General features: G+C 47.3%; 1 protein-coding gene across 1 annotated transcript in view; it reads right to left on the bottom strand.

The window, feature by feature from the left end:
* Nucleotides 1–14527, bottom strand: part of HSPA4 (heat shock protein family A (Hsp70) member 4) — a 39653-nt gene extending 25126 nt beyond the window's left edge. The window contains exon 1 of the mRNA XM_066591224.1: nt 14297–14527. Within this exon, the coding sequence (XP_066447321.1) occupies nt 14297–14403 (107 nt within the window). The 5' untranslated portion in view covers nt 14404–14527. The remainder of the gene's footprint in view (nt 1–14296) is intronic.
* Between the last annotated feature and the right edge of the window lie 238 nt (nt 14528–14765).

Here is a 14765-nt window from a genome sequence, read left to right as displayed (position 1 = left end):
TATTTCCCGATGTTCTTCTGATCTTCCCCCAACTAATCTCAGATTGTGCCCCTTGTAAGAGTTTAGCTTAAAGGGGTTGTCCCGTGAAATCAAGTGGGGTTATACACTTCTGTATGGCCATATTAATGCACTTTGTAATGTACATCGTGCATTAAATATGAGCCATACAGAAGTTATACACTTACCTCCTCCGGTGCTGGCGTCCTCGTCTCCATGGCTCCGACTAATTTCTGCATCTTCTGGCTTCTTTAGATGCGCTTGCGCAGTCCGGTCTTCTGCTGTGTGCTCGCGCCGGAGAGCTGGTCTGCGCATCGTCATGGCAGCTCCGCCTCCGTCACGTGGTGCTGATCAGCCAATTAGGTGGCTGTAATCGGCAGTGGAACGCAAGACATCCACGGTGCACCATGGGAGAAGACCCGCGGTGCACCATGGGAGAAAACCGCGGTGCACCATGGGAAAGGACCGGTGGCCATCTTTAAAAGAAGAAACTGCCCGAATGGGGATGCAGGTAAGCGATTTATTTTTTTTAAATAACAAAGGGATTGTTTTTTAACGTGGCACAATGTGGGGGTATGTAGAAAAAAAATTTTTTTTGATTTCGCCGCGGGACAACCCCTTTAATATATACAATTCCTTCCTGAACCTCATTTATATCTGTAACATATATAAAAGTTTTGATCACGCCCCCCCTCTCTCACTTCTCTCTCCCAGGCTATATACATTAAGTTCTTCAAGTATTTGCTGACCAGTTTTGTTCTTCAGACCTTCCATCAGATTTGTAGCCCATCTATGGACATTTTATCAGTGTCTTTCTGTTGGTGAGGGCTCCAGAACTGAACTCAGTATCCCAGATGTGGTCCTACCAGAGCGCTTTACAGCAGGATCACAATCTCCCTCTTTCTACTGGTTGTACTATGGACCAAAAATTTCAGTTTAAAAAAAAAAACAAAAAAAAACAAACTGTTTAGCATAAAATATGCCATAATATTTTAAGAGACAAATTAAATAAGTCACAAATACAAAGCAAGCCTAAGAGTCACACAGATCTATTCCACAACAAGTGATAGGAATTTATTAAAACCCTTCACTTGCGTTGTTCTGCCCACTACTACGTATTCTCAGTGCAGAATACTGCCCATGTGCACCCAGCCTTCACAAGTGGTAAACTGCATCACCAAAACCACATGTTTTTGCAACGATTGGTGGAAGAAAAAGAGGGGGTGGGGGAATAATATAATCTTAAAAAAAAAAAATCCACACGATGAAAATGTATCCAGGTCCGCACAGCTGACAGTAGAGCAGGATTGAAGAGATCTGACACACTGTAACAAGCCCAGCATCATGCAGAAAGCACCCTGAAGTTAATGACAGACCGTGTTACAATGTTGTGGAACCAAACAGAGCAAAAGTTACTTCCATCTCAAATATACAGCTCCGGATCCTAATACTACACTGCGAGAAGAGGCCAGGTTGGACCGGCTGTATGAGAATTAAGAGATTGTTCTGTAGATTAGATGTAACATAATTGGGCTGTACGTACAAGACTCCAGCGAGACGCGTCGGGAAGATCTACGGCACGCACAAGTGATGTCATGCTGCGAGTCAGAACTGGATTTGTCGGTCTTGGCTCTATTGGGGTTTGTTCATGCAACCTGCGTGATAAAACATCCGAGATAAAGGCTTGCTAAGTTGTACAAGGAGAAACTGTTCCAACTTGTCAGGAGGCCGTTTACAAGCCATGTGTTGTATGAGGCATTCCCAATCTGAAGCTCTTAGCCTTTCATTCGAATCCATCGCATATTTCTACTAGCGAGGAGTAGGAGTCATGAAAGATATGGCAGCCATGCATGTCAGAGATCCCAGGCGCCAATCTAAGTAGTATTTAGGGTCCAGTCTGGAAAAAACTAGTTCCATACACCCCATTAAGGATTTTGGAGTTAATAGTGGGGGTCCCCTTGTTCAGGATCATCGTGAGAGCTGTTTATATTGGTACCATTTTAGGGTACATACACTTTTTTAAATCACTTATTGCATTTTTTGGGAGGCAAAATTAGGGAAATAAGCATTTTGCCTCAGCTTTTTAATTTTTTTAACTTTTTTTTGCCAGGCATGATAAATAGTGTGTTCAATATATTGTACAAGTGATATCAAATATGCGGTATTAACTTTGTAAAAAAAAATTTATACAAATCGGGTGAAAGTGCATGAGACTTAAAAATAGTGTAAAAAGGAAACAATTTTTAAAAGGTTTTATTTTTTCTTATTATAACCCTGCAGGGTACTTGAACCATAGCAGCTATGATCACTATTATAAAGCATTGCAGGACTTCTGTACCCCAATGCCTTATCGCTTGTAATAGCAACCATAGGCAATGACAAGCAGTATCTGGCATCCTGCTCATCACGGGGGTCCGACAATGTCACAGAGGGAGCGCCCTCCCTCTGTGAACCCTTTACATGCTGCGATCTACATAGATCACGGCATGGAGGGGGTTAAAATTGGAGCTCAATGTTCCCATCGATCTCGGGTGTTCCAAATCCATGTGTGGTCCGACCTACGCAGAGACAGCACGTAGACATGATTAATAGACCCCTATTCTTGTCCTTGAACCATGAATTTTCCCCACATGGATCATCAGTCCTTGTGACAAGGTATCACCGGACACGTTCTCATCGGTATACAACGGCGCCGCGTGCGGACCGTGGATTAGCATGGACAACGTATGGGCCAATATATATACTAGCGTTCAGGGGGTCTACGGTCCATCTCAGACCAGTAGATTTTAACTCTATTTGGTCAGTGTCTTGTGGAAAGTACTAAGGAGATGATGAATCTACTGGGTTGGTCACATGGGTTTTTTTCTTGCACATGTTGGAAGTTTGCAGCAGGTCCTATTTTTGCGCAGATACAAATTTGTGTTTACCAATTAAAGCAAATATGGAGGCAAATACTGACAATTACACTGCCAGCAGTAACCAACAAACATACTCACCTGTAACTGGCCTAAAGGTATTTGCACCCGGGCTGCACACTTACCACTAAGGCCGGACTCACACAGCCGTAAGAGCTGCTGGGGTTTCGCAGAATTTTACAGCTGTGAAGTCGGTCGTGACCCTGTGTACTGCCTCAAATGGTGGAGAGATTGTACTGCACATGACTGCATACTAATGTACGTTTCCCCCCCCCCCCCCCCATTTTCGTCTTTTTTCATCCCCCTTTTTAAAAAAATCGTAACTCCTACCATTGACATTGCTGTCTGAGGGCTCGTTTTTTGCGGTACGAGTTGTATTTTGCAACGGAACTATTTAATGTACCATATAATGTACTGAAAAACTTTTAAAAAATTCTAAGTGGAGAGCAATGGGGGGGGGGGGGGGGGTGAATTCCGCCATCTTTCAGTGCGTCTTGCTTCTACGGCACACAAACTGCAACAAAAATGACATAACTTTATTCTATTCTACGATACCAAACTAATAGCTTTTTTTTTTTTTGCTGTAATACTTTCGCGCAATAGCTTTTTTTTTTTCTTTGCAGGATATCCTGTAGTTTGCATTGATGCCATTTTGGCATACATATTGACTTTTTGATCGTTTTTTATTGTATTTTTTCTTGGATAACTATATTACCAATTATTAAAAAAATTATTTTTTTTTTAGTCCCCATAGGAGACAACGTCTTCCGCTGCTTTGATCACTCTTGCAGTATGATGCCGTAGCATTACATCATACTGAGATCGGGCAGGCATTCTATCAAGCTACCCTACTGGCACGACAGCCCCCCCCCCCGCGATCTCATTGTGGGGGGCCGTACGGGACCACCAATCATCATTCGGGGGGATTTAAATGCCGCCGTCAGAATTGACAGCGGCATTTAAAGTGTTAACAGCTCCGGTAAGCAGTGCAGCTGATCGGAGCGGTTGCTGCTGGGTGTCAGCTGTAAGAAACAGCTGGCGCCCGCGGTTTATGAAGCGAGATGGCCGTGCAATCTCTCTTCATACATAGACCGCTGATACAGGCCGTCAAAAGGCGTATTGACGGTCACTAAGGGGTTAAATGAAGTTGTGTGATAATAAAAGGTTATCCCTGCTATAAACGAACTCAGGGAAGTTGCAGGAACTGTATTACCAAGTCAATCATTTATGTTTCACTAATGAAATTAATTTCCGGAACTGGATAAGCCCCGAGCTGCCAGCAATACCAGAGAAGTGCCATTAATGAATTATTCAGGCTGACCGTAGTCGGCTTGTAGTTGATCACAGATTCCCTTAAAATAGATGAAATATTTGTTTCTTCAAATTCTAAACTGTCAAAGTCTATTATGTCATCCGGACAGCAAAGAAACGTGTACATGACTCCTCCTCTATGACAAGGTCAGCAAAAAGTCTTGGTTGAGTAAAGTGAAAAGAAAAAAAAAAGGCCAAATAATATACGAATAGACAATTAGTGGTGAAAAAAAATAAAAAACCATCCATGTGAATGTACTTAATTCCATAATAGATGGCTATGGGTGGCAATGAAGCCAATGTGCAATGTCAATGCGTACCTGCTGCATGCTTGCCGCACGTGTACATCTCACAGCCCGCACGCTGCTAGATACACTCATGTGAACCCTGCCTTATTGTGCCAATCCAGGTAATTACCGTGTTATCTTTACCAAATGCTGGAAAAGCCAACTTCAAAAAAATAATGGCAACATTTCTGCACATTTTATTCCATCCACTCCATAAAAAAAACAAAAACACACTACTACTAAAAGTTACGCAGCATATATATCTGCCTAGAGTGTTGCCATTAAAAAATACAACTCGTCCCACTAAAAACGAGCCCTCGTACGGCTGCGTCAGCGAGCTCTGCCTCTTGTGATGCAGGGATGAAAATCACTTGGTCCTTAATGCTGGACTTACACCATCACAAGTGTATATTTGCAAAATAAACGATGATTTTTCGCGCACGCACTGGCGTATTTTACTGTACTGGTCGAAACCGCAAGGCAAAAAGTTCATTTACGCACGACAAACAAAGACGCACCAATTGTAACAGCCAATTGTCTCCAGCGGAGTTACGCAAGGTTTCACACATCTCATTGCAGATAGCGTGCGCACCCCTATGACTTCTGTGGGGATCTTTTGTGCGCAAATATCCTGAAAAAAAAAATTGTTCAATTGACTGAAATGTGCGCGAAAAATGCGGAAATCTGACCGAAGCCACAGAATTCAACGGCTTCCATTGTCTGCGTGTGCAAATATAGCCGTGTGAAGCCGGCCTGAGGAGCAAAATAGGTGGGACTCTAAGGGGCCGAGACGCGATCCCATCACAGCGGAGGCGCTCCTGTTCCCCCTGCTCGGGGAAACTCTGTGGTGGGGCGGTAATACCACTAACCCAACATCTTACAGAGATGCCCCTGAGCAGTTGGGCTAGTTTCACATGGGCGATCAAGATTGTGCTGCCAGGAAAATCGCATCTTTTTTCCTCACGATTTTTGAGCATCATCACTGCTTTTGCTCACAAAAATTAAAAAAAAAACAAAAAACAAAACACGCTGCCACTTGCAATCTTGGAGAACGAAAGATAATAGGGCTTTCTAATGTTAAAATGCATTGCATGAAAATTGCAACTTCACGTTTTGCGATGAGATAAAAAGGAGGCTCCATAGGGTAACATGGGAGATTTTAAAAAAAACAAAAAACGCACAAGGCGCAGAAAGATAGGAAAGAAAATGTGACATTTCCTATCAACATCGCATGAGTGGAAACATCTCAAATGTGAAGGAAACCACTGCAAATCATTGGTTTCCTCATTCTGCGCTTTTACTCTCTCCCGCATCGCATGAAAACCTTAGGGCATTAGACTCAGTGAATACACAGTGTATTAACGGGCAAGATATGCTGTTGTCTTGTTGTTTTCTGCCCATTGTCAGTCTTCTTGCGCACGTGAAGGAGGAACCACAAAATTACATTGCTGTTGTGTGTAAATACGCAGCGACCACGCCAATGTCCTCGTATGTATGGTATGTACACCCATTGATTTCAATGGGTTCCTATGGCGCACCAAGATAGGACATTGCTGCGTATTTTTCACGCGACCGCAGAGCCCACCGACCAGCCCATGTCGATGCTGCTCACGGCCTCCACAGTAGCTCTGGAGGCTCGGTGAGGCCATGTTCACACATGTTCTGTCATGAGAACAGTAAAATTAAGTGCCAGCCATGATAGCATGAAGCGGTGCTCGACAGACCCCACTAATTATAATGGGGTCCATCACATTTCTATTATGCCACCCAGCACATTCCTCGATGAATCAGCAGCATGTTACACCATTTTGTACCCGAGGCTCCAAATAGACCACCCAACGGGCGTGTGAACCGGGCATGTGATAAAACACGGTGTATATGACACAATGCTGTGTGAGCCGGCGTACCGCTGTGATGTTTGACCACGTATGATAGCGTTTCTCAAGCACACTGCCATGCGCAATCTTCCTCATTTCATTTTTTTTTTTAATTTCCCGCTCAGCGATGTTGCGTATAAACGCCGCACACATGATATGCAATTGTGTAGGTACAGAGTTTATTACACAGTCAGAGAACAGGGCTCTATTGTGCGTAATACGCAGTAAAATAGAACATGCTGCGTTTATTTAACGCACATATTATACGCAATTAAGAAAACCACTAGTGTGACTGCAGCAATGACAATCGTACTTTCAATGCCTCCATTCACGCGTATTAAGTGCGTGTAATACGCAATAACATTCCGCTGGTGTGAGCCTGCCCTTATTAGCAGTACCTTGCACAGGGCAGGGCGGCAGCCTGTACCCCCCTGCTGTACTGATGCCACCGGGTCACTTTTGGGGCTGCATATAAAAGTTATTTTTCCTCAAAAGGCTCCGCAGCGACAAATGACATGGAATTACACATAAGACCGCAGCACGTGACCCTGCGCAGCGTATGAGGCGTCATGTACACGGGCCTCACCCCAACGACCACAACAGCTAGGCCCAATACACATGGGCGGATTTTTGCTTCAGAATCCAGGGCTGACGACCGCCTACGGGCTCTGCAGCGATTAAAAAAAAAAAAAAAAAAAAAAAAAGAAGATTCTTCATGCACACGAGCGGAAACCAATTGCGGTTTATGCTCACAGATGGAAGAAGAAAAAAAGAAAATCGCAGCGTGCTCCATTTTTCTCCAGTTTCCACACAGACAGCTTCCATTGAAGTCAATGTAAGCCGTCCGACCCGCGGCCCGTTCACAATTAACATGACGGATGGGCCGCAGATTCCGCGGGAAAAGTAGGAGTTGTTTTTTTTACATGTGTACTGCGCATGTCTGACGGCGAGCCGTGCGGACCATCTGCAGTACAGAGAAGCCAGAAGAAGAGAGGTTCACGTGGACGCTGCCACCTGCACACACAGGGTCACCCGCCGCGGTCAGGGTAGGATTCACCTACCGTGTGTATGAGGCCATAGGCCGGTCAGACAGCGGTATTTAGTCAGTATTTTGCATACGTATGGAAGAGATGCAAATCTTCCCATTATCCTGTTTCTCTGTAGCTTCCAGTCCTGGTCTTACAGATACCGATGCAAAATACTGACCAAGCACCGCCGTCTGAACGGCGCTGCGCTGGCATCAGCTGATCAACAACCGATGGCAAAAAAATTACTTTGGTACTGACTGACAGTAAGGCTGGATTCACACAGGGCGGATTTGCTGCGGTTTTGCCGCAGCAGATTCGCCCGCGGCCGCTAATCTCTGGATTAGCCAGCCATGTGGAATCTCGTCCACACGGGACGGCCGCAGCCACGGTTTCAACAGAAGCAGCATGTCTGTTTACTTTCTTTTTTTGTTTATTTACGTCGCGGCCGCTCTCTCCTCTATGGGAGCGCCGGCCGCAACGGAAAAGCAAGCGGCCGGGCTGCTTCAAAGCCGCCGCGGCTTAAACCGCGGCGGTTCTCCCGTCGGAAATCTCGCGGTTTTTGCTGCGGCCAAACCGCGAGATTTCCGACGGGAATACGCCCCGTGTGAACCCAGCCTAAGGCCTCCTGTCCACCGGCAGATTTGCATTGCGAAATCCACAGCAAATCCAGCTTATAGCATGCTATGGAAAAACGCGATCTCCTGCCTACGAGCATGCTGCGATTTACCGCGGGATAGGTACAGCTGGCTTCTATTGAAGTCAATGGAAGCCTTCCGTGCCGCGGCCATTCTGCAATCATTGTGGAATGGCCGCAGGAGCCGCATCAGCACGGCATGGCGTCCTCTAAACTTCGCATGTGCCGGCCACCACTTCGCAAAACAGGAGGCAATATCATCGCCATAGCAACGGCGCGTGTCCCCTATACTGCACGTGCCACCCAGCATATTGATAGCACAGGAGAAGACGCCGCACAGGTAAGCAGCCTGGCACCGGGTCGAACTCAGCTGTGGGACTCCCTCATGCAGGGTCTGACCCGCCCGTGCGCAGGAGGCCCAATATTTTATCCACCAACTCCTGGTATTTTCTCAGCTTGGGTCCTTCTAGATGAGACGATTCTTGTTTGAACAAGTGAGTGACGTCACCATTCGGTGGGCATTCTGTTTATACAGCAGACACATTGGCTCGTTCACATTCGCCGCATAAAAGGATTGAACGAGCGCTGGCCACACCCAACGAGACAATGAGGATTTTTATGCCTGCAGACAATGTATACCCTGGAGACCACACCTGATAGCTTACCTGTATACAAGTGCCGACGGGCGCTGCAGCGGTTCACTACCAATGTTCCGTGTTTATTTCAGACACATAGGCATTTTCTAATTTAGGGCGGCCCATGGAAAAATTAGCCTGGCACCACAATCTTATGGAAGCGGTCTAAAAGAAATCTGTCTGTTGTCCATAACAACCACAGAGCAGCTTTCATTTTACCTCAGCATTAAAGGAAATGAAAGCTGCTCTGTGATTGGTTGCGATGGGCAACAAAGGAGTATCATGCAAGATACTTTTTATTAGAGACTTGTATAGTACAGGCAATGAGAGAAAGATCAGTTTCAAAATCATTGCTCGTAAGACTGTAAAAAAAAACATTCTACCTATAAGGTATAACCCCAGGGGGACACCCTCCTGAAGAGATTGGGATAGGGGGAAAGAGGAATCAGAGAAGAGGCAAAAAAGTAAAAAAAAAAAGGGGGGAAAGAAGAAGACGACAGCAGAAAAGAGAAAGAAAGTGCCTCAAGCCTGTACCAGCCAATCAACCCTCTACCAGCCAATGCCAAGGTAAAATCCCATTTGCCAGCCAATGATCAAACCCAGCAGACTTACGAAATGTTAACTATGCCTGCCAAGTAGCATAAGAAGACATATTTTGGTTGTCATCTCTAGCCCTCAGCTCCTTCATACGGCCAGTTTCACCCATTGCCGTTACCTAATTCAATCATGTTGGGGGTCCTGTGATCTCCAAAACCTAGGGATCACTATCCTCATGGCCTGGAGGAAGAGTCTTAGAATATTCCTCTTGCTAGTATCAAATCGGCCCTGGCAAGATAGACAGTAGGGCAACTTCCAGTGTGCCGGATACTTTCTCATGGCCAAATGTCTGCAGTTGTCATTTTTGCTGAACTGCCAGCAGACAGTACAGCCATTTCGGTTGTCACCTTTGAACTGGCCTCTCAGAAACGGATTCACCTGAATTCCATTACTTTAGCTCCATCTTTACAAGTACGTGTTGAGTGCCCAGCGCTTTTCGACTACTTTCCCTGAATTCCAGTGGCCATGGGAGCCAATCAGCCGAGTCCCAGGGGACCAAAGAGGGGAGAGTATGTGGTCTTTATTATTTGATCACATGCCCGGCCATTAATATTTTTCTTCTCCTTCTCGCTCTATCCCTTTAAAGTAGAACTGTCATTTTTAAGAACTTTTGCAACGTCAAAAGTTTTAAGACAGCGGGGGCCTGTGTGCCAAGAGACCTACTGATCCCTCACCCAACTACCAATAGGATGTCTATGAGCCCGTCTCCGGCTAACGAGCAGAGGCAGCACTCAGACGAGTGCTTCTGTGACCTTGTTCTAGCCATCAGTAGGGGTTTCAGCACCAGGACCCCACTAACGAAAACTTTTGATATGCGTCACTGTCCAGTTAAAAGTTTTCAGAAATGACAGTGATGTGTGCGGGCACCTTGAAGTGTAATGTTAATGAGAATTAATCTTTGTGACAGCTGAAATTGTCCACTGGGTAAAGTTTAACCCTTTCTAATCCACTGTCTGAAATCTAAAGACATTCTGACTGAAGCCTTTACAGATCCAATGACGTCCGGCAGGGTATTCTTACTGTATATTACTTGCCGCTCTGTTGCTGGGGGCCTCTCCAGCATGTCCCATACCACAGCACTGGCTCTAGCCAGCAGATGGCACCATTGTATAATGGCAGAAAGAGAAAGCCCCCTAGGAAACCCTGAATCAAAAATTGCATTGCAAAGGTTTAAAGGGGTATTCCCAAAATTGGCTTTTATCACTTGTCCCATAGAGAGGGACTAAAAGTCTGATTGAGGGAAGTCTTACTGCTGAGACCCCAACTTATACAAGGAATGGAGATCCTATGCCCCCCACCCCCTCTTCCTCCTCACTGCAGGTTAGCTGCACCCCATGCAGTAAGGAGATTGCATGTGCAACCACTGCAGCATTCCTTGTCCTACTGACTACATATACACAACTGCTACTCCATTCAATCTCCACCTCACTGCAATGATGAGAAGGGGACGCCCATGCTGATGATCGCTGAGCTCTGTCATTGGCTGCTGTAGCCTGGTGAAACCTGCCCTGTGAACGAAGCTCGAGTACTTTCTCAGAACAGCGATTATGGACGTCGCTGTCCTGAGTAGCCACGGGACCAGACAGGCCAAGTGGGCAGAATCACTTATTGGAGTTGCTTGGTTTTTAGTTGAGCTGAAAGCCAAGTCACTGTCGACATATTTACTGAGTTTAGGCGTGTGACTAGAAGCGATCTCCAAAAGATCATTACTCCCATGTGAAAGCACTAATCATTGGGGCAGCTGTCAGGTGCTTACGTATTCCACAGTCGTCCTGTATAGGGGTACTATAAGTCAACAGATCACATGCTTCATCTACAGTTACGCCTCATGTCCACGGGGAAAATCAGGCCCGCTACGAATTCTCCATGTAGAATCCGTAGCGGGTCCCTCCTGCCCCGCGGACATGAGGCATAAAAATAAGAATTAACTCACCTCTCGCCCGCTCCGGATCTTCCCTTCGCCGCGGCTTCATCTTCTCTCCGTCGCGGCCGGATCTTCCTTCTTCGGCTCGGCGGATGCGCAGGGCACGTCGGTTGCGTGCCGCACGCATGCGCCGGCCCGAAGAAAAAAGATCCGGCCGCGACGGAGAGAAGATGAAGCCGCGGCGAAGGGAAGATCCGGAGCAGGTGAGTAAATTCCGATTTTGGTCTCCCGCGGATCCAGACGGCTTCCATAGAAGCCCGCGGGAGACCCGCACGAAAATGGAGCACGGTCCAGATTTTTTCATGCTCCATTTTTTAAATCACTTTTATTGACCATCCACGGGTATTTATCTACCCGCGGGTGGTCAATGCATCCCTATGGGATGCGGATCCGCGCGCGGGAGAAGAGTTAAAATCCGCTGCGGATTTTAATTCTTCTTTTGCCCGTGGACATGAGGCCTTATAGAGAGAGGGATACTACTCTGCTAGTGGGGGCATCACCGCCTCATGATCCATCCTGTACTAATGCCATACAGAGGGAGGGATACTACTGCTAGTGGGGGCATCACCGCCTCATGATCCATCCTGTACTAATATTATACAGAGGGAGGGATACTACTGCTAGTGGGGGCATCACTACCTCATGATCCATCCTGTACTAATATTATACAGAGGGAGGGATACTACTGCTATTGGGGGCATCACTGACTCATGATCCATCCTGTACTAATGTGATACAGAGGGAGGGATACTACTGCTAGTGGGGGCATCACTACCTCATGATCCATCCTGTACTAATATTATACAGAGGGAGGGATACTACTGCTATTGGGGGCATCACTGACTCATGATCCATCCTGTACTAATGTGATACAGAGGGAGGGATACTACTGCTAGTGGGGCATCACTACCCCATGATCCATCCTGTACTAATGTTATAGAGGGAGGGATACTACTGCTAGTGGGGGCATCACCGCCTTATGATCCATCCTGTACTAATGTTATACAGAGGGAGGGATACTACTGCTATTGGGGGCATCACTGCCTAATGATCCATCCTGTACTAATCTTATACAGAGGGAGGGATACTACTGCTAGTGGGGGCATCACCGCCTCATGATCCATCCTGTACTAATGTTATACAGAGGGAGGTATACTACTGCTACAGTACATGCCCCATTCTGTAGGCCGGTACCATTATACAGATGGCAGGTGGTACCACTGTTACCCATCCTGTAGGCTGGTACTATTATACAGATGGCAGGGGCTACCACTGCTACAATGCTGTCGGCTGTTGGTCTTATACAGACAGCAGGGATTAGCATTCTCACCCATGCTACAGGCTGGCACTATTATACGGATGGTAAGGGCTACCACTGTTACATGGTTCAGGTAGGCGGCTCAAGGTTGACTCAGCCTTCCATCCTTCCAAGATCGGCAGAATGAGTACCCAGCTTGCTGGGGGGTAAAAACGACTGGGGAAGGCAATAGCAAACCACCCCACAAAAACAGTCTGCCAAGAAAATGTCACGACGTGATGCCACCCTAAGAGTCGTTCATGACTTGGTGCCTTGCACCAGGGAACTTTACCTTTACCCTTACCACTGTTACACATGCAGTAGGCCGGTGAAACCATTATACAAAAGGCAGGGAGTAGAATTCTCAACCATCCTGTGGACTGGTAATATTATACAGATGGCAGGGGCTACCACCGTTACCCAAGCGGTGGGCTAGTAATACTGCAGATAGCACAAGGGTACCACTCTGACCAATTCTGAAGACTGGTATTATTATAAAGATGGCATATGGATACCACTTTAACCCATCCTGTAAGTTGGTACTACTGCAGATGGCATAGGGGTACCACTATTACCCATTCAGTAGGCTGGTACTATTATACAGATGGCAGGAGGTACCACTGTTACCATTTGTATAATAGTACCAGCCCACAGGATGGGTATAGGGGTACCACCGTTAACCATCCTGTAGGCTGGTACTATTATACAGTTGGAATAGGGGTACCACTGTTACCCATCCTGCTGGCTGGTACTATTATACAGATGGCAGGAGGTACTGCCGTTACCCATCCTGCAGGCTGCTACTTTTATACAGATGACAGGGGCTAACCACTGTGAACTATCATGTTGACTGGTACTATTATACAAATGGTATAGGGGTACCACCATTACCCATACTGTAGGCTCGTACTATTATGCAGATGGCAGGAGGTACCACTGTTACCATCTGTATAATAGTACCAGCCCACAGAATGGGTAACGGTGATACCCCCTGCCATCTGTATAATGGTACCACCGTTAGCCGTCCCGTACTATTGTGCAGGCTGGCAGGGGGTACCACACCGTTAGCCGTCCTGTACTATTGTGCAGGCTGGCAGGGGGTACCACCGTTAGCCGTCCCGTACTATTGTGCAGGCTGGCAGGGGGTACCACACCGTTAGCCGTCCCGTACTATTGTGCAGGCTGGCAGGGGGTACCACACCGTTAGCCGTCCCGTACTATTGTGCAGGCTGGCAGGAGGTACCACACCGTTACCCGTCCTGTACTATTGTGCAGGCTGGCAGGAGGTACCACACCGTTACCCGTCCTGTACTATTATGCAGGTTGGCAGGAGGTACCACCGTTACCCGTCCTGTAGGTTGGCTCATCCCTATAAGTATATACCCGCCATGTATTTATACCTCATTCTCTAACAGGTGTAATATCCCACTGATTACAATAGTCCGCTCACATTACGGTGGTCTCGCTGGGTATTCCGGCCGTGTAGGATATAACCCGCCACCTCTTATTTCTGTGCCATTTGCGGACCTCAATACTGTAGTTTTATCTATGGATGGCGAGTATACGCAGGGGGAACCGCACAGACGTATTTACAGGGCCGGATCCCGCCTTACACTGGTGTGAATGAGCCCCTACACCGGGCAGGACTGGGCGCTACATCTACACCAGAAGCCGGATCACCAGATCACAGAGGAGATCCCTGCACAGGGGCTGGATGGATCCCCGGCTGACCGCACTGCGGGACATGTGCCGCCCGGCGGGTGACAGGCAGCATGGCGCGCCGGCTATACTCACGGGGTGCTGCGGTCGCTGTATTCATTCGCCACAGTCTCGATCCCACCAGCTCGGGCAACCGCTACGTAACAGCTCTGAAAGCCCAGATCGATTCCTACCACCGACATGACTGCAGCCCGACACTCTGGCAGCGCACAGCTCGGGGATGCGGAGACTGGCCGCGCTACGCTCCACCACGGGGAGATGAATGGAGCTCTGGAAGATCTCGAAAGATCTCGCTGTCAAAGGAGGAGTAAAGAAAAAGAAACAGCGCCGGCAAATATCGCGATACGTGCGACGTCAAAGCCACAGCCCGATCTGACCAATCAGCGACTCCCTGCGCTTTTGACGAACCAATCAGACTAACAAGGAGTCATGACGTCACTAGAAGGAGCGGGAGGCGCCTGGTGACTAAGCTCCCTCCTCACGCTTCGATATTCCTTTCAAGGGGAGGGGGCGGGGCTCCGCTGCCGCCACCGAGTGCGTCATA

This window comes from Eleutherodactylus coqui, chromosome 2 (genome assembly GCF_035609145.1).
Source record: "Eleutherodactylus coqui strain aEleCoq1 chromosome 2, aEleCoq1.hap1, whole genome shotgun sequence".
Taxonomy (NCBI): Eukaryota; Metazoa; Chordata; class Amphibia; order Anura; family Eleutherodactylidae; genus Eleutherodactylus; species Eleutherodactylus coqui.
Note: the sequence above shows the minus strand (reverse complement) of the source record. Positions and strands in the feature narration are given on the sequence as shown.